Source organism: Hermetia illucens, chromosome 6 (assembly GCF_905115235.1).
Source record: "Hermetia illucens chromosome 6, iHerIll2.2.curated.20191125, whole genome shotgun sequence".
In the NCBI taxonomy this organism is placed as follows: Eukaryota; Metazoa; Arthropoda; class Insecta; order Diptera; family Stratiomyidae; genus Hermetia; species Hermetia illucens.
In genome coordinates this window covers 7421519-7444322 of record NC_051854.1, presented here as the reverse complement: position 1 = coordinate 7444322, position 22804 = coordinate 7421519, and the positions used below count along the sequence as shown (strand labels likewise).

The window sequence follows — 22804 nt, the reverse complement described above, 5'->3', positions numbered from 1 at the left end:
AAATATGGGAAGAAAGTGACATACTTGGGAGGCATAATCGTGGTGTACGTGTTCCTGGATCCACACCTGATCAAGCTTAAGGCGCGTTTTGCTAAATTCAAGCATATGATGAGGCATGTGATGAGGTGTGAATGGGGTCTAAGCTCTTAGATCCAAATAGGTGGGACTCTTTGTTCCATGTTGTAGAAATGGGTCCCGAGTGTTGTATGACTTTGTGTTGACGGTACAGGGCGCTTTAGACGTCTCAGCAAGTGACATTTTATCTTTCTGTATGTCAAACAGTTTCGACCGACGCTTTACAAATATTGTTGGGTGTTGTTCTTCTTGGTCTGGACGTAGTCCGGCGTGCCAGGGCCAGTGGAGGGTCGGGGACCTTGCGGTCAAAAAGCAGACCACCAGCGCAACATCTACTTGGCATTTTAGATGGAAGGAAAGTGGAAAAAGGCGGGTCACATATGACTACATGTCTGCCTGAAAGAGGTCTATCGAGGACTTTGGTCTTTTGGCTCCATCTTGATGGGGCAAGGAAGCTTGAAAGAGAATTTCTTCTCGCGGAACCTTGTGCCCAATCAGGGTTGTGTTCTGTGTGTGGGCAAACTCAAAGGGCTGGTTTCACCCTCTCAGCGTACTACAGGTAGTGGACGGTATTTAAAATTTTAGTCAGTACCTTGCTAGCAGTAATACGCTTCGATGTGCTAATGTATACATGCATACTGCCTTCTGTAGACGGAAGGAGTTCTTTGGCACTGTTCCATCTGTGATGTCTTAAGTGTTGTATTGTATGCAGAACGATAGTTGATTGGTAGAAAGGCTTTGTTGCAGTTTTCTGCATTAAGCTGCTTTGAGCTGGTGACTGCCATTCCCACATACTTGAAGAGAACGACCAGACCCAATTCTGCAAGGAACTCATCCGAAGTGACTCCTGCCACGAGGCCTCACCGGAGGTTATACCATATATTCCAGAACAATTCCTGAAGGATATGTTCTTGACCGGGTTATTTGCGAGTGGCTCCCCCCCTTTTGTTGGAATTTCATGCCGGTTGCCATTGGACTCATTACTATGAATGCTGAGTCTGCACTAAGTACAAACTGATACCGTGGTGCAGTCACAGCAAAGCTGTGATTGTGGTCTCCCAATCAATCCGTATGCGAAGAGGGCGCGGCACTTACTTTAGTTCCCCAGAACTTTCAGCTCCTTTTTCCCTTTTCCGCTAATCTACTGCAGAATATTATATCGTTAGTCAGAAGTACTGGCAATGCTATCTAATCTTTCTTTTTGCAGTTGACAGTTTGTATACCACCCCGGTTTTCTCGACTATCTTGCATTGGAAGTATTTTATTATATTCTCTAGTTCTTATATCATATGAGTATCTTAGTTTGGTTGAATGGGAGAAGGACGCTTATTGTTAGGTCCATGGTACTATCTCCTTAAATGATCTGTTCAGAGAACCTCTGAGCCTGGTCCATCTTCCATGACTGTCTGTGAAGATTATTAAGTTTGCAGTTCCAAAAAACCGTGTGGGCATTAGTAAACCATTCTTCCCTTTTGGTGATTTCGACGGAGCATTTTTGTTCATAAATAAATCTGGAAATCATATGATCGGCAGATACCAGAGCTTTCTAATGTTTGCCAAGAAATTCCCAGATGGTCGTATGATTTCTTTGATTTCCCGAGTCAGTGGCTCATAGTTTCCGTTCAATGTTGCTATTATGGGGGATAGCAACATCAATAATCATCAAGCAGAACTATCAAGTACTGCTTGCAACTCATATCGGTAAAACGAACATGTTCCTGTGATCAGCCCATGCTTGTATGCAAGGTTTTGATGGACCATTTTACATATAGTATTATGCCTATTCATTTATTGCACCGGTTCGATAACAGTGCAGCAGAAATGAGATGGTCCAATGTCTGTAACGCCGAACCACATATTCTGCACGTTCCCCACCCACCCTTTCACTATGAGCTTTTTATAAGCTCGGGTGGCGACCACGCCATCTTGAATGGCACGCATGAGTCCCTCCGTCTCAGCATACAGCTCCCCAACCCACAGCTATCTGTTCGACAAATGCAAATCGACAAATGGCTACCAAAGACAATTCACGTGTTTACCGTGCATTGCCTTCGACTTCCACTCATTGATTCGCTCTTGGTGCGACTTCATTCCAGAGGATTGAAAGATCGATCCTTCAAGTTAAGTGGAGTCAGTCCACAGTTTGCCTTACAGACAGCCGCATGCAAGGGATTCGCGTGCTCTTTGCTGTAAAAATAAGCGCTCAGCGACTCAACTTGGCGATGATGTTGTGCCGCCACGTCAACCACGCCCCTACCTCCGATGTCACGAGGCAGGTTCATCAGCTCCACCGCAGACTTTGGATCAAGCATTCGGAATTCGGACATAGTTGTCCATATCCGCCGCTGTACGTTTTCCAGATCGGTCTTCGCCCACGACAATATCCCAAATGCATAAGCCAGGGAAGGGATAGCGAATACATTCAATGCGCTTATTTTATTCTTTCCCAAGAGATGCGATTTCGGCACCAGCTTTACACGTCACAGAAATTCGGAGAGCAGAGCATCCTTCAGATCACCAACTCGAGCATGGGTTCCTTGCAGAATTCCTAGGTACTTATAGAAGTCTGTCTCGGTCATAGCTTGGATGTGGAAGTCACCAATGCTATGTCCGGCATGCGGCTTGTAATGACCTTTGTGGATGGCTTGGATTCGACACTTGTCTAATCTAAACTCCATCCGAATATCACGGCCGAACATGTCCACTATTCGCAACAGACTTCTAACGTGGTTGTCAGTACCAGCTTATCTCATGTAACTACATCAAGTGTGTCACTCTTAGCACGTAGGCCATATTTTATTGCAAAGCCACGCCCTCTAGCATCATTCAGTAGCGATGAAAATGGGTTCATTACCATGCAAAACTCAACGAATAGTCCATGAAGACGCCTCTCCGTATATGGATAAGCTCTGAGGTATTGGCACCCTCAGATGTACGCACTGAGAAGGTAGTGTCCCACCCTTTCATGACTGTCGCCAAAAACTTTATTAGTTTCGGATCAATGCGATGCAAATGACGCTGTCAAATGCCTTGGCATAATCGATACAGCAACTAATAAGGTTTCTTAGGGCTCTAGTTGCATGTGCTACAACTACCGAGTTGATAATGAGTTGCTCTTTGCAACCCCTTGACTAAATCGTGCCTTTCTTAGGAATAGGGTAGGTAACCCCCGCAGTAAAGAAGGGTGGACTCATGACCTGATTTATGCTGTGTGCCAACTGACTGTGTACGCTGGTAAATTTCTTATACCAGAAATTCTGCACCCGATCCCGACCTGGTCCCTCCAGTTCTTCGAGTTGTTTATGGCTCATTGAATCTGGCAGCGGCAACTGTAGTAGAATACACAAGTGATTGCAGTTACAGCAGTGACATATCAGCACACAGCCGAGATGCAATCTCATCATTAATTTGAGATAAAATTCTCGTAGTTGCTGGAAATGCATAGAGCCTGGGAATTCCTGGTCTTTGCGGAGGATCTATTTCCGAGAATTCTATACACCCTCTTTTGAATTCGTCTTAAATCTCAGCGGAGGGTGAACGAGAGTGCTTAGGAGAGTATTAAAACTGTTGCCTGCAGTGTGGTATGATTTTGTTGATGCCGCTACCTCTGCCCCTATCGATTCTTGGTCACCAGTTTCCGTGACTAGCTCAAGTCGAACACGTTCGCTGATAGCGGCCGAGATTGTGTCGCTGCGAGTAATAATGTCTGCGAACCGTTGCACATTCACGTGTGCAAATCACGGGAGACGCTCGGCGAATCTCTGGTCTAACAAGGGGCGGAAGGATGCTGTACCCGCCCCCACCGTTATTTCCTCAGTCCACTTCTGATATGGTCGCCACAGATTGTAGCGAAGCAACCGCAGCAGGCAGAGCAATGCTTCTGGTCGTCCTGGCGCCTAGACGTCAAAGCGCCCAGACGTCAAAGCGCCCTACGTCTAGCGGTTTCGATGCCATGCTGTCCATTACGGGAGCCCGACACAGTCACCAAGTGGGACGCTTTCCGGCGATTATCCGTACCAGACCATGAAGTCCTCTTTTTCCTCATTTTTGGTAGTGCATTTTATCCCTAACCGCCAGGTGTGGTGGTAGCCTCCTCAGTGAGTAATCTTCAAGACTGCAAAATTCCTGCACTTTCCTCACCCCCTGAGACGTTTCTCGATTTTTTTTTGAATTGATTCTTATCATGGTTAATGTTAGTTATATTTATTTCATTTCACATATCCTTTGAAGATATCTCGTTTAACCTTCTTTGATTGAGGATTCCGTTCCTCTCTCCTCCTCCTTAGTCCTTGCAAAGCTCACTCCAACATAATGGCCTCAGGATGTTAAAGAAGGGAGGAGACCTCAGGGGCCGCGCCTCAATAACCATCTGAGGAAGAAGAAGCTGGGATCGAGACTGAAATCCGTCGTAGATCTTCCCCTCGATTACAGCAATCGGGTCCGGAGTTTGACGGCTCCACGCGCGGTCGGATCGTTGTCCTCTTCACATTCCCAAGCCTGCTAGCATAGAGGCGTGCAAGGACGTCAATTTCGACAAATTTTTAGGTTTTTGGGATAGCTCTTCCCTCTAGGTCGTCTACGGCACTCAGAATGGTCTTTTGACCATTGTAATCCCCCTTTAACTTCATTGCACTATTTCTAAGGTCCCATAAGTTAGTCAACTTTCGTGAAACTCTTCAGGAGGCACTTCTAGCTATGACACGGAGGGGTATATTCACAAGTTTTCTTTGCAGGTTCCTCACCGTATTCTACGAAACTAGCACTTGCTATCTAATATTTTTGGGTCCACTGGCAAGAAGACGAGGGATAGGCAAAGTTTTTGGTTACAAAGTTCTGAATTGGTGAACTGACATGGTTGCTCTATTTTGGTAAGCAAAACTCATGGAGGATAGTCACTGTATCTTTGGAAAAAGTTTGGGTATCTTCATGAATAGCGCAGAATTATCCGACTTGTCATCATATCATATCATATTATATCAATCTGAACATTTTTAATGGTCCTTTTCAAGTCTTGTAAAAGGATATCATGAATAGGTCTGTCAGTGCTACTATGAACAGTTAAAACAATGCAATCAAATGAAGGGCAAGAACATCAATGAAGTCCAAATGGCCATTTCAATCCCATATCTTTTGAAAATTCACTGGATAAAAACAAAATATCGTAAAAAATCCATCATGAAATGCCAATAATTGATAACTTACAAATTAACTCCATCATATCCTGCTCCAATGCCTACGTGATCAATCCCCGCCACATCCCTTATGTGATTTATGTGCGCTGTGAAAAGAGATAAAAATTCAGATAAAGTTTTTTTCGCAAGGACAAGAACAACACTTTATCGAGGATACATGTTCAATAGCCATGACAAATCCATCATGGATATGTCACGGATGATTGCTACATGGACTGAAATGGAAGGATAAAAGGAGCATCCATGGACTTATATACGACTGCATACGGTCACCTATATACATACCTACTACGTCGCTCAGACTTGCTCTCTCCGAACATTTGATAAAGTGTGGAAAAAACGCGACCATCACAAGTCCTCGATTGACAGCCTGCGAAAGTATAGAACAAAGTGAAGATGACTTTAATGGGGTGTCAGTGAAGGGCTTTGATAAGAAGGGGTGAATATTGAAGGATACATGCATATGCACATTTTGGAATATCTTTTTAGAGATGATTATTGTCTGTGTCAAAAGGACATGCTTATTCTAATAAAGAAGCTGTCGGAAATCCTATGATTAATAGATATCAGTCCCCGACAGCTCAGCAAGAGATTATCCCTGAAATGCTTCCAAAAATCTTTCTTCTCTTGACAATAGACAAAAACTGTGCTGAAAGCATCTAAAAGCTAATCTTCTTCAAATACTATGCTGAAAAGATAACAAATTGTCCCTTCAAAGGAAGCAGCTACAAAATGCAATAAAAGAATACGACATCACGTACGATTCGTTTCAGGACATGATCCGGTACGTTCCTAGAACTATTGCAGATTGCATGGGCCGAGGAATGGGAGAAGATGACGGGCGCTTTTGACGTTGCCAGCGCATCCAACATTGTTGGCACGGATACATGTGATAAATCCACAATCATCCCAAGGCGATTCATCTCCGCTACAACAAGCTGAAACGATATAGTAAGATAATGTAAAGGAACAGAATTTAGGTGGTGAATGTAGAGGTGTCTTAGACGAGGGGCTAAAAATTGGAGTTGAGTATCGAGAAGTTGTTGAATATGGGAGGATTTGTTAGAAGGTTTTTTACTCCGGTTTGCAGGGGATGTGCGGGTGGTACTCAGTGAGAAGTCGTCAAGCATATTCAAGAAAGGGACGACAAAAAGATGGATTATTGGATCCTGTTGGGAAAGTGATTAGTTGTTCCTTCTCCATACCGCATCCAGCCCTACTACCAAACTTGTCCTTCCATCAATTGACATCTCGATACTCCACCCCTTACACTCCATCATTAAATTCTACCCAAACCAGCTGCAATTCAACATTGAACCCTATTTTAAGTATAAACTTTAACCCACTTACCGTTCCGAAATTCGATAGCCCCCCAATATGGGGGACTTTGCCAGGCTCATCTACTTTGCAGCAATCCGCCCTGAAACGAGATACAAATAGAGTGGAAATAAGAACAAAATACCAAGAAAGACATTAGTCACGGCGACAAGTCTAGTGGAGAGAACAGACAATCGGATGGAAATGGAATCTTGGAAATCCCGGAATAATGTTTTTTTTCCTCGTAGCTTCGCGACATGATCTCATAAATCGTCTTAGGAACCTAATGTCTGTTGCTTTCGCGCTGGAAAAACAAGTTTCATTGGAGCAAAGGTGAAAAAGATGTTGTCGGAGCACTAGTTGAAACAAACGAATCTTGCTCTTGTAATGGAGAAAAGAAATTTCGCTTTTTTACTTTGAATGGGATTAGCTAGAATGGAGCTCCCAATGAGACAGGGAGACAGCAGTGGATTGGGATTCAATGGAATTAATGACTGGAGATGGGAAGTACGACAGCTTAGTAGCTGTACTGGGTAGTTTCTGTAAGTCTATGTGACTTGATAATGTAACTCCATGCATTGAACTTCCGTTCATTTTTCATCCTTTCCGATAAATATATAATACAAAAGTCCCCGGATGGCAACATACAATCCTTTAGCATTGACTTTAATTTGTGGAGCTTAGAGTCTTTCTGTCTTTTGTTTGCAAAGCAGCTTTTGCTGATCCGATTTTCTTCGCCGATCCCTTTTGAACTTGTAATGAACATTTAGTAGCAGAGGCTTCCAAGAGCTACTCCAAAGCTCACTGCTTTCAGCATGAAAATTGCATTTCAAAAAGAAGTGGAAGCCTGAACCAAACGACAGTGTCAGTTAAGTTATATTGAAATGCAACCCCACAGGATTGGTAATCAACATGAGCCGGCCTGATATTTTCAGAACTCAGCTGAAGGAATGGATGAGTCCATTATACGCATCCCCTCCCTCTCACAATTCTTAGTACAAGGCTTCACTTATCTATTCATGCCTGAACCGAATGCGATGTCATTAGTCACCACTGTAGTCGTCCTTTCCCAGTAATCCTTACAACTGCCATAACAAATAAGTGCCTGCAAAGTCATATCCCTCCTATTGAATATATCGCTGGGAAAACTTACTTTCGGTGGCGCTCTGGGGGTTTCTTCAAGATGTGCCAGTTTATCGGGACATTTTGTTAACCCCACCCAATCTTTCCCGTTTTTCGTCAATTTGGCTGACTCCATTGTCAATGCGACCTCCTCTTCTTACTTCTCTTCCGTGTTTACTTCCTCGACCATTACGTCTCTCTTTGAGGTACAGACTTCTCAGAATCTCTCGTCGTTCCTCTTCTTACCCCTTCCTTGGTTGAGTTCCTCGTTGGTAATCTTAACCCCAATGTCGGACCTGTCCCCAATTGGCTAGTTTATAACATTCCGGTGGTCAGCGATCTCTGTAGAACTAGCTCTAGTTTTCCATGCAGATTTCTCATTGTCTACTAGTATTGACGTTCCCAATAAAATAAAACGTATCTTTCCACATCCTCTTTATTCGACGAAGGTTTTGAAACAGATGAGGAGTGTCATAAGCTCCGCCCTTTGGTATTACGTTTAAACGGTTGGGAGGAGGCATGCATCAAAATGGCCGAGGCAGGCACTTCGCAGCGCGATAAACCAAAGCAAAGTGGACTGCTGGCAGGATCTAGTCGATGGTGCAAACGGGATCCATGAGATCTCAGTTGTAAACTCGTCACTCGAAAAGCAGGGCTATGTGGAAGCCCTATTCACTTAATGGCAGGCAGATGGACTACACTTTACGGGCATTATTCTCTAAACATACCGTACAGGTTGACAAATACAGGGTGTAAGGCACCAAGGGCTGCCAGCTGCCATGAAAGAAAGAAGAAGAGACAGTCCAGTATGGAAAACAAGCTTGCTGGCGCCTTTAACGTCATCATCATCATCAACGGCGCAACAACCGGTATTCGGTCTAGGCCTGCCTTAATAAGGAACTCCAGACACCCCGGTTTCGCGCCGTAGGTACATCAATTTGATATCCCTAAAAGTTGTCTAGCGTCCTGACCTACGCCATTGCTCCATCTCAGGCAGGGTCTGCCTCGTCTTCTTTTTCTACCATAGATATTCTCCTTATAGACTTTCCAGGCTGGGTCATCCTCATCTATACGGATTAAGTGACCCGTCCATTGTAACCTATTGAGCCGGATTTTATCCACAACCTGACGGTCACGGTATCACTCATGGATTTCGTCATTATGTAGGCCACGGAATCGTCCATCCTCATGTAGGGGGCCAAAAATTCTCCGGAGGATTCCTCTCTCGAACGCGGCCTAGAGTTCGCAATTTTCTTTGCTAAGAACCCAAGTCTCCAAGGAATACATGGGGACTGGCAAGATCATAGTATTGTACAGTAAGAGCTTTGACCCTATGGTGAGACGTTTCGAGCGGAACAGTTTTTGTAAGCTGAAATAGGCTCTGTTGGCTGCCAACAACCGTTTGCAAATTTCATCATCGTAGCTGTTATCGGTTGTGATTTTCGGCCCTAGATAGGACAAATTATCAACTGTCTCAAAGCATAGGCCAGTAGTTGGGTGGACTTAAAGACGATCGTACCTCTTGCATTTACCTCAGCATCATGGATCACTTTCTCCAGTGTCATGGTAAAGAGGACCCTTGTCTTAGACCGTTGTTGATGTCGAATGGTCTTGAGAGTTATGCGGCTGCTTTTATATGGCTTGGCACATTGGTCAGGGTCTGCCTAGTCAGTCTTATCAATTTCGTCGGGATACCGACTTATCTCATGGCCGTGTACAGTTTTACCCTCGCTATGCTATCATAGGCGGCTTTAAAGTCGATGAAAAGATGGTGTAACTGATGTTCATATTCCAACAATTTTTCCATCGCTTGCCGCAGAGACAAAATCTGAACTGTTGCATATTTGCCTGGAGTGAAGCCTCTTTGGAATGGGCCAATGATGTTCTGGGCGTGTGGGGCTATCCAGCCTGGCAAGATAGCGGAAAATATCTTATAGATGGTACTCAGCAACGTGATACCTCTATAATTGCTGCACTGTGTGATATTTCCCTTTTTATGTATGAGACAGATAATGCCTCGTTGCCAATCGTCAGGCATTGATTCGCTGTCCCACATTCTGTCGGAAATCAGACTTCCCTTTTTGTCTCGGCAAGATGAACATCGAATTGTGTAAGGATTCATCCTGCTGACTTGTTGGTAAAACTTGGGCGCCTGGTGCGGTTGCTCCCTGTACTTTTCGAGTTCACAGACCTGTTGGTTCTCCCAGGCTTCCGTTTTCCGTCTGTGAAGTCGTTTCTCCGCTATCCGGAATTCGTGGTAAGTCTCTACGCGTGCCCACCTCCTTTGAGCATCCAACATTATTCGGTATGCGGCATTCTTCCGTTCCGTTGCTAGCTTACATTCATCGTCAAACCAGCCGTTCAAAATCTTTTTGTAGCTGGGCGAACTATCTTAGTGGCCGTATTTATGATAACGTTCTTCAGGTGATTGTGAAGATCATTTGTTGATGCTTCATCTCCAGGATCTCTGTTGACTGCGGTTGTTGCGGCATCTATTTCCCTCTTATAGGTGTTGCGAAGGGCTATGTTGTGGATGGCTTCAGTGTCAACTCTCACCTGATTGTCAGAGGGGATTCTGGGTGGTGCTGTTATTCGAGCTGGGAGCACCATGCCAACGAGATAGTGATCCGAGTCTATATGTTCTGACATTCATCACGGCTGAGAGGTGACGCGTTTGATCAACACTTGGTCAATTTGGTTGAAAGTGGTCCCGTCAGGAGAGGCCAACGGTTGTTTGTGGACCGCTTTCTTCGCAAACCAGGTGCTTCCAACAACCATTTCGTGTAACACTGCTAATTGAGTAATCCGCAGGGTGTTATCATTTGTTTTTTATGTAATCGATGGGAGCCAACGTATCGCCTGAATACGGGCTCCTTCCCTACTTGGCTGTTAAAATCCCCAAGTATGATTTTGATATCATATCTGGGACAGGCTTCGAGGGTTCGTTCTACTGCCTCGTAGAAGGGATCCTTCTCCGACTCTGTAGTCTCCTCTGTAGGGGCGTGAACTTTAATGAGGCTTATATTTCTAAATTTGCCTCACAAGCCTAGAGTGCATAGCCGTTCGCTTATGTTTTCAAAGCCATGTTTCACTTTCTGGATGACTAAGAAACCTACTTTGAGCACACGGTTTACTGGATGGCCGCTATAACATATGGTGTAGTGACTCTTCCCCAGGAAACCGGTCCCTGTCCAACGCATCTCCTGTGACGCTGTTACATCAGCCCTATATTGGGACAGGGTATCGACTAGCTGCTCATCAGCTTCATCTCTGTACAGAGAGCGCATGGTCCATGAGAAAATGCGCAAATCGTTATTCCGTTGTCGTTGCCGCGTTCGTCGTTGTGTAATTTCGCGTAAATCAATGCCCCCAAATAGCCAGCTTTAAAAAGAGTGGCAACCAACACGAATCTGATTGTATTCCCTTTTCCCTTTTCTATCAAAACTGTCTTCATCGTTTTTTTTAGTAAGCTAAGCTGAACCACCTCCATCCATGTTCTTACAGCGTTGATGATTTCATTGGGGCACACTTCAACATCTTCAGTTCGTTTCACGACGATAACCACGGTTAGATCATCCGTAAAACCGATCATCATAGTCTCCTTTGGCACGAGAAGGACATTGTATATCACGTTCACAGGAGAGTATCCAACATCGAGCCCTGCTATGAAGTATCCATTCCAAGAGGTAGCTTCGTTAACTAGGGACACCTGTTTTAGTCAGCGAGCTTGATGATGATAGATGCCTCCGTTGCTTATTGGGCTTCGGTAGCGAGGCTAATTTATGCTTCTTTCACTGAAAGGTCTACCATGCATACCTCATATATGGTGATAAAGCAGTTGGGTTTGGTCTTTAACAGCCAAATTAAGGACTCGACTCAGAACGACAGTTAAATTGGGTGCTCAATTATCGTAGATTGGCAAATCTTCCTCCTTAGTCAACGTTGGTTTGAAGAAGGCATCCAACACTTTTTATATTTCTACAGACCCCTTTATACGGGGGGAAGAGTGCCGTCGCTGTATCGAAAAGAAAATGCTGGCAGGTTAGTTGCGGTTGCCCCTTTTGTCTTCTTCATAACAGACCTGTGTATTAGTCCCTACGAGTTTTCATCTGCCTCAGCGCAAAGTTCTTGAACACATTCCCGCGTATAGTTTTCCGTTGAAAATCATTGGCAACTTCGCGCCTCATGCGTCTCATCAGTTATTCTGCTTTTTGCATAAGCAAAGTTTTATGTTTCTAAGTACAAAGTTTTTTGGCACACTTTGTACAGGCCTTAACCATATTGCCGGGTTGCAGGCAATTGACAGATGTAGAATACTTTTTGATTATTCTGATTCGATTTCCTGGTATCAGTTTGACGTGCATGAGAAAATTGGATGTGTGACATGGCAGGTTATGCAAACTAAACTAAACTAAAACTGATGTTGGGAAAATTACTGCGGATGGTCGCTTTTCGTTTGTGTCCCTTGATTTGGTGCCTGGTGTCTCTAATGCCTGTTTTGCAAAAACGCCAAAAATTCCGTCAAAGATCTGAGTGGGCTTGTCAGCGATTGCTTGTATAATGCGGGTATAGCATTATAGAGCTTTCATACTGGCAGGTGCAGTAAAAGAGGGTCCCAAGTATCCGTAGGTACTCCAACATTTTCTAACCCCTTTAATGCTTGCTACAGTTCTCATGCTATGAAATGGCAGTGAAAGCAGCCTTGAAGTTAGCGCTGTCACTAGCAACTTTGAATTTTCATACCGTTCCTTCAACAGCTGGCATGCGCAAGGTAATTTTCCTCGAATAGCGGTGGATGTTTTATGAGTTTCTCAATTTCATTGGCCAGATTTTCTCCTAAGTACCACAATTTATTTAATTTCTTGTGGATAATATTAGAAAATAGATGGTGAAACTGACACCAGGCTGAGTAGTTCTCATCGGATTTTGGAATTTTAATTCGAATACCTTCATTCTGTTGCTCTGGTGGTGATTGCTGCTTGCCCCAGTAGTAGTAAACCGTGTGCTCGGCATCGTTCTAGTTGATCAGACAAGGTACCTGTGTCTACTGCACTCGCCTAAAGAATTCCTAGGCCTTTTGGCCAAACTTCCCCTCTGCAGAGACGTCGTTTTTCTGACAAGCCAGATGCTTGGAATGTTGCTCAACCACGAGGTATGCGTTTGCTAAAGATTTTTCCTAAGCCGATGCAATTGTCCGTTGGATCCCTTAGGAATCTGCTTGATTCGAAACGTACCCCGAGCTCCAACAGCTTATTCCGTCCCCCGATAAATCAGGGAACTGTTCTCGAATAAATTGGAGGTCGTTTTGACGACTTTATCAGCAGCCTTGTGCCAGACTGTTGTCAGTCGAGATGCCAGACCTCTTAGATTCGTCTACTGTGTGATGGCCAGCAAACCATTGTGATTACAGCGTTTCATGGTGCCACGTCATGGAGGTTTCCATTTGACCATTTTGATATTAAGCACCAGTTGATCAGCCTCGGTAAGCAGACCCGTTTGGACCCGCCCCGAATGTGTAGCTTAAAGGAGTGCTTTCATCGCTCTAGGATTTTAAAGGGGCTTTCGTATGGCGGGTGCAGCGGCCTCCGAGGAGCGCCCACCCTAAAGACGATCTGCGAGCAAGTTTCATGGTCTCTGGGGGTGTCGACTTCCTGCGTCGTACGCCGTGAAGAAGGATTCAGCCGCGGTTTCGAAAGGAAGCTCAACGGTTGCCAGGTTTAGTTGACCCGTTGGTGAAGAGCGGCGCCTACGACTGTGCCTGAGGCATTGAAAAACACAGCTGAAGGTGCATCTGGCCGAGGAAATGCCAGTAGTGTAGCATCAATAAGTTGTTCCTTAGGTTATCAGGAAACATCTCCAAGTTCGCCCATAAATCCAATCCTCAAGGGGCTGTGACCATCTGGCTACATTTCCCAATTATATGATTATACAGTTTGGCTCCCCAAAAACGAAGCTGGAAACTATGTTGCCCGTGGCCTTCAAAACCATGTCATGTCTACTATGGTATTTCCAAATGGCTGGCTGAACGAGTAGTTGCTTATCTACGCACTGGGGGTATTTAGTCTATGTCCGTAGTTCGCTGTTTTCAGTTTCACCTTGGGGGGAAGAGTAAGCAGATTTGTGTGCCGCAACGGTTTAGAGTCAAAATCTTTTCATAAATGTTGGTCTGTTTGGATTTGGATTGGTAGTCCTTAGCAGGGTTAGCACGAGTCTTCCACATATTAATTTTAGGAGAGCAGCGGGTGGAAATATCATGCAATTACGAACTAACTGCTGCACTGTCTAAGGCTTGGAAAATATTTTCCCCTTAGCTCTGGTATAGCCCAAGAGCTATGGTTTCCCCAGATGCAAGTTACCTAGAGGTGGTTTGTCTAAGGGCAGGTACTTCCCGTGGATAAGATTTTGGCTCGAGTGTTTGAGGTTTTGTTACAGGTTTATGTTTACTCCTGCATCCCTGTCGAAAGGGATCCTCTCTACTTCTTGGGGTCCGAATCATCTTTGGAACTTGGATGGGTTTGTATGTAGTTATTCGAAGATTTAACTCTTGCATTCAAAAGGGACAATGTTTTTGTTTGACTCTATTATTCAATGAAATTCACTCCTTCACCAAGAAGACTAACTTGTGGTTTGTGCATTGTATCCTTCCCCCGAAAAAAAAAAAATTGTAACCACGACAGATTCAGTTACAGAATTCAAGTAGCCACGAAACCCCTTGAATGAGATATAGTTCAACCTAAATTATGGCTACCATATTTACTGTATTATAAGGCCTTCGAGGAAGGGTAGGTTACATCTTCTTAAAAACACTTATCCTGTTTTAGATTAATGATGATTTTGCTATGCTTTTTTCCTTTAAATGTCGCCATAGCTTTGGTAGTTTGTTGTAGTGAATTATCCTATGAAAGGAGGGTTCTGACTCTACACGTTCTCAGTTCTACCCAAAGTATCAGTTTTAGCGTTCATCAGATGCAGATAGGAAGTCTTTTGATCATTAGATTCCGTAGTTAGAGTCCGTAGTTTGTCATTATACAAATAGTGAATATTCGATTTCTAAATGGATGTAAATAGTGCAGGAATAACAGTGATCTACTCTCATTTTCAGAGATTGTTATTTTCCTAAAACGCAGAACAAGTTTTTTGCAGTAAACAAGTTCTACTGTCCCAGCATTTGTCGGAATTACAGGTAGGTGCATGCCCTGATCACTTAGCCAGTAAGCAAGTGCTAGATAGAATCTCTAACTGAAAGTATTCTTTCAGTGAATTCCGGAGCGTGCAGTCGAGTTAAATTTTGCTGTATCTTAAATTCCGTTTAGTTACCGTCGGTATTCTATCTGTTCCTAGTGGACAACGTGTTCGAGTTTCGTTAAGTATTTGGTGTATAAATAAAATCGCGGAGTGCTTTTGGATAGTGTAAAATATAATATTTCGTGTCCTCTTGATAAGATTCCCTCGATTCCTAAGTAAATGTGGCATTTGAAGAACTCCGTTATGGCCGCCCGGCATGATTGTACGGTTTGCTTCCCGTGCTCGATCGTCCTTTTTACTACAATTATCGTTCGGCGCATAAGCTCGCGATTGCCATTTCGTCCTTCGTCTTTAACTAAATTAGGACTTCCTTCCGAATTTGAGTGCTATAAGTGTCCTATTGGCTGATGTTAATATTACTTCGGCAAGATGGTCTCCAAAGTGCGGCAAACCTCGATCGTGATAAATATGAAAACTTTCGGTGCTTAAAATAGAGTGTGGTGTGGACTCAGTATGTTATATAGTATCATCATCATCAACGGCGCAACAACTGGTATCCGGTCTAGGCCTGCCTTAATAAGGAACTCCAGACATCCCAGTTTTTGCCGAGGTCCACCAATTCGATATATAGTGCGCCCGTCACTAAGGAACAATGTTCGAAAAACCGGTGAGTACCTACTTTCATAGTTTACTTTGAACATTCCTTTTTGTGTGCCCAATTTTAAGATAGGACTCACCCAAATGGGGGGAGGAAGTATATACAGACAAAAAAGACCCTGGTTTGATGCATCGTCAAAGCCATGCAAACTTCACCGGGTAGAGGAGACAGAACAAATCCATCTTGGTATTTTAATTGCTTCCAACCCCTTCATCTGAGTTCTAGTGACTTCAGGTACTTCAACCCTCTTATCGTAATGAGCAACATCATTTGAATGGCAAGTGCTTCTTCAGCAGTATCTGTACCGCCAAAGAAGTCACATTAGACAATTTTTAGTACAGTTCAATCAAACTTTATTATTTGAATTCATGTACAGGATCAGCTTAGAACTAATATCTTAACTTCTCCAAAAGGTGAACGTGTTGCTTAATAATAGATTTAATTGAAAGGAATTTTTGCTTCCCGTGAGGGTAGGGAGGTCAGTGGCCGCTTCGAGGAGCCCAATTAGTGCTGTGGTGCGCCGTTCTGATGCCACAAACTCCCAAGACCGTGACTACTGTTATTATTATTCTGTTAAGGGAAAGTCGCACCGCGTCCTTGAAGAATTATTGTACCCCTTTTACTGGTTATAGTGTACCTATTGATCATAGTATCTGCAGCAGGCCTATAACCGTTAGGAACTTTAGTATGTTCCCTACTTCCAGATCTTTCAGCTTTGCATCTGGTATTAAGTGTTCTCCCAAATGCCTCGACCTAGTTTGCACAAGTGCGGGACACTATCCCAGGATGTGTATAGAGGTTTCGTCCTCCTCCTCACAAAACCTGCAGGCAGTGTCTGTAGTTCAGCCGACAATGACACTGTAGGGGTGTGAACTTTAATGAGGCTTATATTTTTAAATTTGCCTCGCAAGCCCAGAGCGCATAACCGTTCGCTTATGTTTTCAAAGCCAGGTTTGACTTTTTGGCTGACTAAAAAACCTACTTCGAGCACATGGTTTACTGGATGGCCGCTATAACATATGGTGTAGTAACCCTTCTCCCGGAAACATCAGCCCTATATTGGGGGGTATCGGCTAGCTGCTTGTCAGCTTTATCTCTGTACAGGGAGCACACGTTCCATGAGAAAATGCGCAAATCTTTATTCCGTTGTCGTTGCCGGGTTCGTCGTTGTATTACCCGTCCAGTCCGGGGCTCCTTTCGTGGCTTCGTAACAAGTTGTTTTCCATGTAGGGTTGTCAGCCCTACCCAACTCCCAACCTGGAGGACCAGTTGGTACAATTTGTTCCGTTTTTAGGCGCGGGAGACTTGCCTTCATTCTTCTCCGTTTGCAGCTTTTCGTTAAGAAAGAGCTCCCAGCGGTCACCACGTGGAGGTGGAGTTAGGGTTTGGTAGTTGAGCTGTTGATGTTGGTTCAGCAGGCGTTTCCCAGGTTTATGAGACCTATACTACCCTTTGACCAGTGTTAATCTTTAGTTCGACTCAATTTGCTTATCTTGCCAAAGCTAGCCCCTCCTGTTCAAGGTTCATGAACCGGTTGGATAGCAGTGGACGTCATTGACGTGGTCGAGGGGTTTGAGAAAAGATGTCAAGGTCCAAAGAGAACGTCTCCCGTTATTAGTGAAGGAATATTATCAGCGACAGAATGTCGAATTCTGCTTTGAATTTCATATTCCTCAGAAATTTTACACATTTGACATTTTGCGCTATCATATTTTCGTTTTTGTCGTGATCGATTGCGCCATATTGTTCTGTCAAAGGGCTAATCTGGAAGCAATCGCAAGGCCTTCAAACCCCATCCAGATGTTATTTTATAGGGGATGCTCCTATTTGATGAAGTATTCCAAAAACACTCCCTGTTAAAAGCTTCTAGGAATCGATAAAGAGCAGGAGAAGTGGAGAGCTGAACTGCGTACACTCCTGCAAAATTATCTGCAGGGCTTCGACGTGGTCAATGGATGAGGATCCAGGACGGAAACCGCAGATACCCTTCCAATTATCGCACTCAAGACCGGTACCCTTCTTTAAAAGAAGCAACCCCTTTTTTCAATCTTTGGAAAAGGTCTTGGATTTCCGACATTTCTTTATAAGAGGGAGTACCTGATCTGCAGTAGTCGTACAAGCAGCGAGAACTCTGCGGGGACACCGCCAAGGCCAGTGGCTTTACTCCGTTTGAGTGCACTGTGATTGCCTAGATGACCTCCCTTCTGTTTGGAGGAGCAGCCCTTATCGCATATAACGGTGACTAGCCATTTTATTCATCCGCTGTAAGGATAATAACTTTTTCGGCCCCACCAAAAGCGCTTTGAAGTTCGGTTGGAAAAGATACTGGAGGAATTGAAATGACCAGGAAATGGGAAAGCATCTCTGGAATTAAGGGGATGAAGCTGTTAGCACGATTAATTTTGAACTTTCGATTTGGATTTTATATTCACCAAACTATATACAATCGGGATGAAAAATTAGTTGATAGTTTTTGCCATTAAAGCCAATTTAAGGTAATGATAGATACTTGTAAGCTAACGACTGAAAAATCCGGAAGTCTGCAATACTTAAATTCTTGATGGAGCTCATCCTTTAATGGCTTCAGGGTTAGACTCACCCTGACTTCTAGTTCCAAGTTTCAGATTCAGATATTTTCCTAAACGTAATTGATATCACTTCTTGTGATGGATACCGTCGGTCATCCTATCCGTAGGAGTGTAGTGTGTCATTACACATCATTAGCCCTCATATGGATCACATTACGTTACTTTATTGAATTCGAGATTTGTCGGATTTAAACAATTCAATTCAACCTATTCAGATTAATCCTGATCGTATGTCAAACCAGATTTAGGTATCACTCCAATAGCTCACCCTTATGTTCCTGTTTAATGTATTCAGCAATTGCACCAAGATTTAATCGCCTGCTTTAATCATTCCCATTGAAATTACGTGGGAGTGATTTATGTGGTTCATTTGGCAAATAGCGAGCATTCTTGGGGTTGATGAAGAGATACGACTGCCTGAAATTGATTTTGTAGAACCAATAAAGCGTGCACGAGTATCGCAGTCGATTAGGTGGGCATTAAAGCCGATAGAAGCGGGTTCGATAGAAATTAATTAATTCATTATCGCTTGTAAAGTGGAATTACATATTTATCTCTGATTTGCTGGCTTTTGATTGTATTTTTAAAATAAGCGGATTTCATTTGCAATGAAACATGAAAGGCAAATCTGGGGGCCATTTTTTCGGCAGGTTTTATTATTTATTTGCCTGCGTTCTAACCATCTTCGTGGCATGTTTTCTATCCTAGATACTTAACTTTATATCCATATCTAAATTGAAACACATTTTTGAGTTAATATTCTCAAAACGAAGGCTTGGAGTTATGTTTGCGCTTTTAATATTATGTGTTCAAGAAAAATAAAACGTCCCGGAACATACTTATTTCGTACTTCAAGCGTTGGTTATAGTTACGCCATACCTTTTATAACTCTCTTTTATGACCACAACACGGAGCCGGATATACATAAGCTACGTGAATAGTAAAAGGAACTGCCATAAAATTCAAACAGTTCCAATGTAAAGTTGCATTCTGAAGTATGAAAACATGTTTTCGTGTTACTTTATTTGCATGAAAGACTCACCAGGGTGTGTTGCAGGTGTGCGTTAACGTTAGATATCGTGCTCCTAGCTGATAGAACATCCTTAAGACACTTAAACTTGTTCCGATCGAATGCCCACCTTCGACACCTATTAAACTTGCCAATTTTCCGGCTCGGTGGCTTGCCTCGATACCTGTAAGGATGAAATGAAATTGAGGGTCATTGCAAGGAGTATCTAAATTTACAGGAATATTCTAGGATATGTGAATGTCATCTTGGCCATAGCAATAAAATTAAGGTTTTATATTATTGGGTGAACTTAGTTGATGTGAAAATTGAATAATCTAATCTACTTGATCCGCCTATATAACTCTAATTCAGATACATTAAGTAAAAAAGTGCTTCTACTTATCTTGACCCTTAATTTTATCAATAAATTTGATGATCATACACCTGGAATACTCGATTGGGGTTCACTGACAGATACCGTTAAGAATATCCCGCCATTTTACCTTGAAGGGTGGGGGGCATAAGTAATTTTTCCAGAAGAATGAGGCTCATCCGCCTTTTCTTTACCTTAACAATGTTAACCTTTAGTCCACACACCGATCATTTCAACCCATCCTGGAAAGGATTTCTTATATTGACATGGACCTCGGTAGACGTTACTTATATTGAATTTTGCCCTATCTTTTTCTGCTATCAGAATTAGTGTATGATTGATTGTCCATTATAGGAGACTAATCAGTCTATAAAAAACCTTGTCTAAGAGATCTTTCAGCTATTAATGGGGATTTGAGAGAGTCTAGTTTGAAACATTATCCTGGCTCAGTCAATGGGGTTGTTAATGGAACTTTTTTACAGCATCTAGAATTTCTTCTTCTTCTTTTTCTTCAGCCTTTGTCCCGTTCACAAGCGGGGTCGGCTCGTCGTGATCGGTTTCGCTATTTAGCTCTATCGAATACCTGATCTGGGTGCAATCTCAAGGCTTTTAAATCCCCATCCATCGTACCAAGCCACCGTTGTTTCGGCCGGCCTTTTGGTCGTTTAATATCTACTTCGATGTTCAGACCAATCTTGGCAAGTGAATTCTCCTTTGCACAAATTGCGTGAACATACCATCGAAGACGCCTCTCTCGCAATTTTTCCACGAATAACCCCATAACGATCGCGGATATCTTCATTTCGGATGTGATCAAAACGTGTGACGTCACTAGTCCAACGCAACATCTTCGTCTTCATTATCGCAAGACTCCGTTCATTGTCTTTTATAGTCGGCCAACACTCAGAACCATGAGTGGGACAGGACGGACGACACTGCGATAAATTTTAGATTTGAGACATTCGTTGATACGTCGATCGCAAAGACACCAGTTGTGGAGCGCTACTTCATCCAGGTTGCGTTAATGCGTGAAGCAATTTCACAGTGCAGTTCTCCATTATCTGATAGCGTTGACCCGAGGTATTTAAATCGCTCAGTTCTGGGCAGATCATCGCCGCTGACAGTGATTGTGCCTGTTTCATGAGAATCGGTCGTCAAAAATTCAGTTTTGTTTAGATTCAATCTGAGACCGTGTTGCATGAGGCGATCATTCCATTTTTGAACACATTGCTCGAGATCATTTTTGCTATCAGATGCTAGGAAAACATCATCTGCATAAAGCAGTGTGTAGGGCGCTAGACGTTGGATATCCTGTGTGACGGTGTCCATGACAAGAACTACTCCCCGGTAACGTCAGGAGTCTACTTGCCTTCAACCACGCCCATGAGCCATCGTTTTAGTTTGAAGAAAGGCACTTGCTTCCTCTAGGACCTTTAGGGACGCTTGCACTCTTCCGCACTTCTCCGCCGCTATGCACCATATGTTGTTGCAGCGACTGCATGGCGTGGTCAGCAGGGTCTCCTTAATATGATTGGTTAAAGCTTTCGTAACAACGAAGTTTTATGTAGTATTAGTTCTTGAAACCGTTGGTTGAGGATCTGCACCCTCTCGCGTTGACCCTGGAACTTCCCCAGGATATATGGTGGGCGTTAGCACCATATTCTGCTATTATTTCCATGCCTTTACTTTTGACATATTGGTTAGTTCTGATGGATGTTCCGCTGGGAATTTCGCCTACATCATCAGGGAAATAAGCAGAGCACCATGGAATCTCCTTGTCTCCCTGCTGACTTTCCATGGTTAATTTAATCGTTGTGGTGTCGCCATTGCATAGGTCGTTAACCAAGATAGCTTGCAGGTCTTTTCAAACCACCATACAGGAACCGCGACTATCACTTCCATTGGTATACAGTAAGTCAGCATATCGGAAGTTCAAGCCCCTAACTTCCCCATGGTTCTTGTGTGAGGTATATATATGTCTTTCAGCTATTGATCTGATGACTGATAAGCGCAGTCGCCGCTTTATAATGCTGGAAATTTATCTGAGACATAAGGCACCCATCTACAGGGCAGATGAAGATGCCGTGGGGTCGGTTCGTCGTGATCGATTTCGCCATCTATCAGATGCCTGATCGGGATGTAATCACGAGGCTTTTAACTCCTCATCTAGGGTGTCAAGCCACCGTTGTTTTGGCGGGGCTTTTGGTCGCTTACCATCTACTTCGATGTTTAGACCAATCTTGGTAAATGAATTTTCGTTACCGCGAATGGTACATAACAACATTAACATTTTAGGCAACCGCGAAAAGATGTGTTGGTTCCGTAGGCACGGCTGGCGCACTATAACCCATCAATGCGTGAATAGCAAACATATATATATATAGTTCAAAAGCCCACGGACCCTCTTCCCGCCCAACCGGACCGAGGGGCGACCAACCTAAGGATGGGCTGAAGGCAACTTCCAAAGGCCCGCATCACAGCGATGATGCGTTTTAACGCAAAGTGTGTGCGACCATGCAAAAATGTATTACTACATCCCGATTGTCGCAAACACTTCAGCCAATGACGCGGAGGTTCTACACTACAGAGACAAGTATCTTATATCGAAGACAGTGTGGATCAAGACTGAAACCCATTAGGTCAGATTGTTACCGGACAGGACTCTTCGGACTATAGCACAGGTTGCGAGGATAACCGCTTTTTGCATCTCCATGTATAGTCCAGCCCTAAGATCGAGCGTTCTGAGCGCTTTATGTAAGTTCTGCGGGACTAATCCCGTCGCTGAAATTACTACTGGGACTACTTCGATCTTTTGTAGTCTCCAAGTCTGCTTCATATCGTCTGCCAAGGGGCCGTAGTTCCGGTTTTTTTCGTACTGTTTTTCAACAGTATTCCGGTCCAACGGTACGGCTACATCGATTATAAAGCACGCTCGTTCTTCCTTCAGAAGCAGAACTAGGTCGGGACTGTTATGATTAACACTGTGGTCAGTGGCAATAGTGTGATCCCACAGTAGTTTGACCCGATCATTTTCCAAGATTCTCTGCGGAGTATACTTATAGTGAGGATGGTAGGTTGCCCACTAAGTTATACTTCAACACAAGGTTTTGATGAAGAATCTTGCAGACGGAGTTATGACGATTGGTGTACTCGGTACTGCTCAACATCCTGCACGCAGATGTTATGTGCTGGATGGTCTCCTCTTCACAGTTGCATAACCTACAA

The 22804-nt window shown here is 43.6% G+C and overlaps 2 protein-coding genes across 7 annotated transcripts in view; one reads left to right on the top strand and one right to left on the bottom strand.

The window, feature by feature from the left end:
• LOC119659922 (dipeptidase 1) overlaps positions 1 to 22804 on the bottom strand; it is a 394749-nt gene that overhangs the window by 15768 nt on the left and 356177 nt on the right. For all 5 annotated transcript variants that reach the window (XM_038068255.1, XM_038068254.1, XM_038068256.1 and 2 more), the window contains 5 exons: positions 19240 to 19390; positions 6618 to 6687; positions 6029 to 6205; positions 5553 to 5637; positions 5278 to 5353 (listed from right to left, as the gene is read on the bottom strand). In XM_038068255.1, the coding sequence (XP_037924183.1) occupies positions 5278 to 5353; positions 5553 to 5637; positions 6029 to 6205; positions 6618 to 6687; positions 19240 to 19390 (559 nt within the window). The remainder of the gene's footprint in view (positions 1 to 5277; positions 5354 to 5552; positions 5638 to 6028; positions 6206 to 6617; positions 6688 to 19239; positions 19391 to 22804) is intronic.
• Positions 1 to 22804, top strand: part of LOC119659923 — a 122042-nt gene that overhangs the window by 47516 nt on the left and 51722 nt on the right. The window contains exons 2-3 of one of the 2 annotated variants that reach the window (XM_038068259.1): positions 14809 to 14889; positions 14964 to 15618. The exons of the other annotated variant lie outside the window; for it this stretch is intronic. Coding sequence (XP_037924187.1) covers positions 15465 to 15618 — 154 coding nt within the window. The 5' untranslated portion in view covers positions 14809 to 14889; positions 14964 to 15464. The remainder of the gene's footprint in view (positions 1 to 14808; positions 14890 to 14963; positions 15619 to 22804) is intronic. 2 annotated transcript variants of the gene reach the window in all.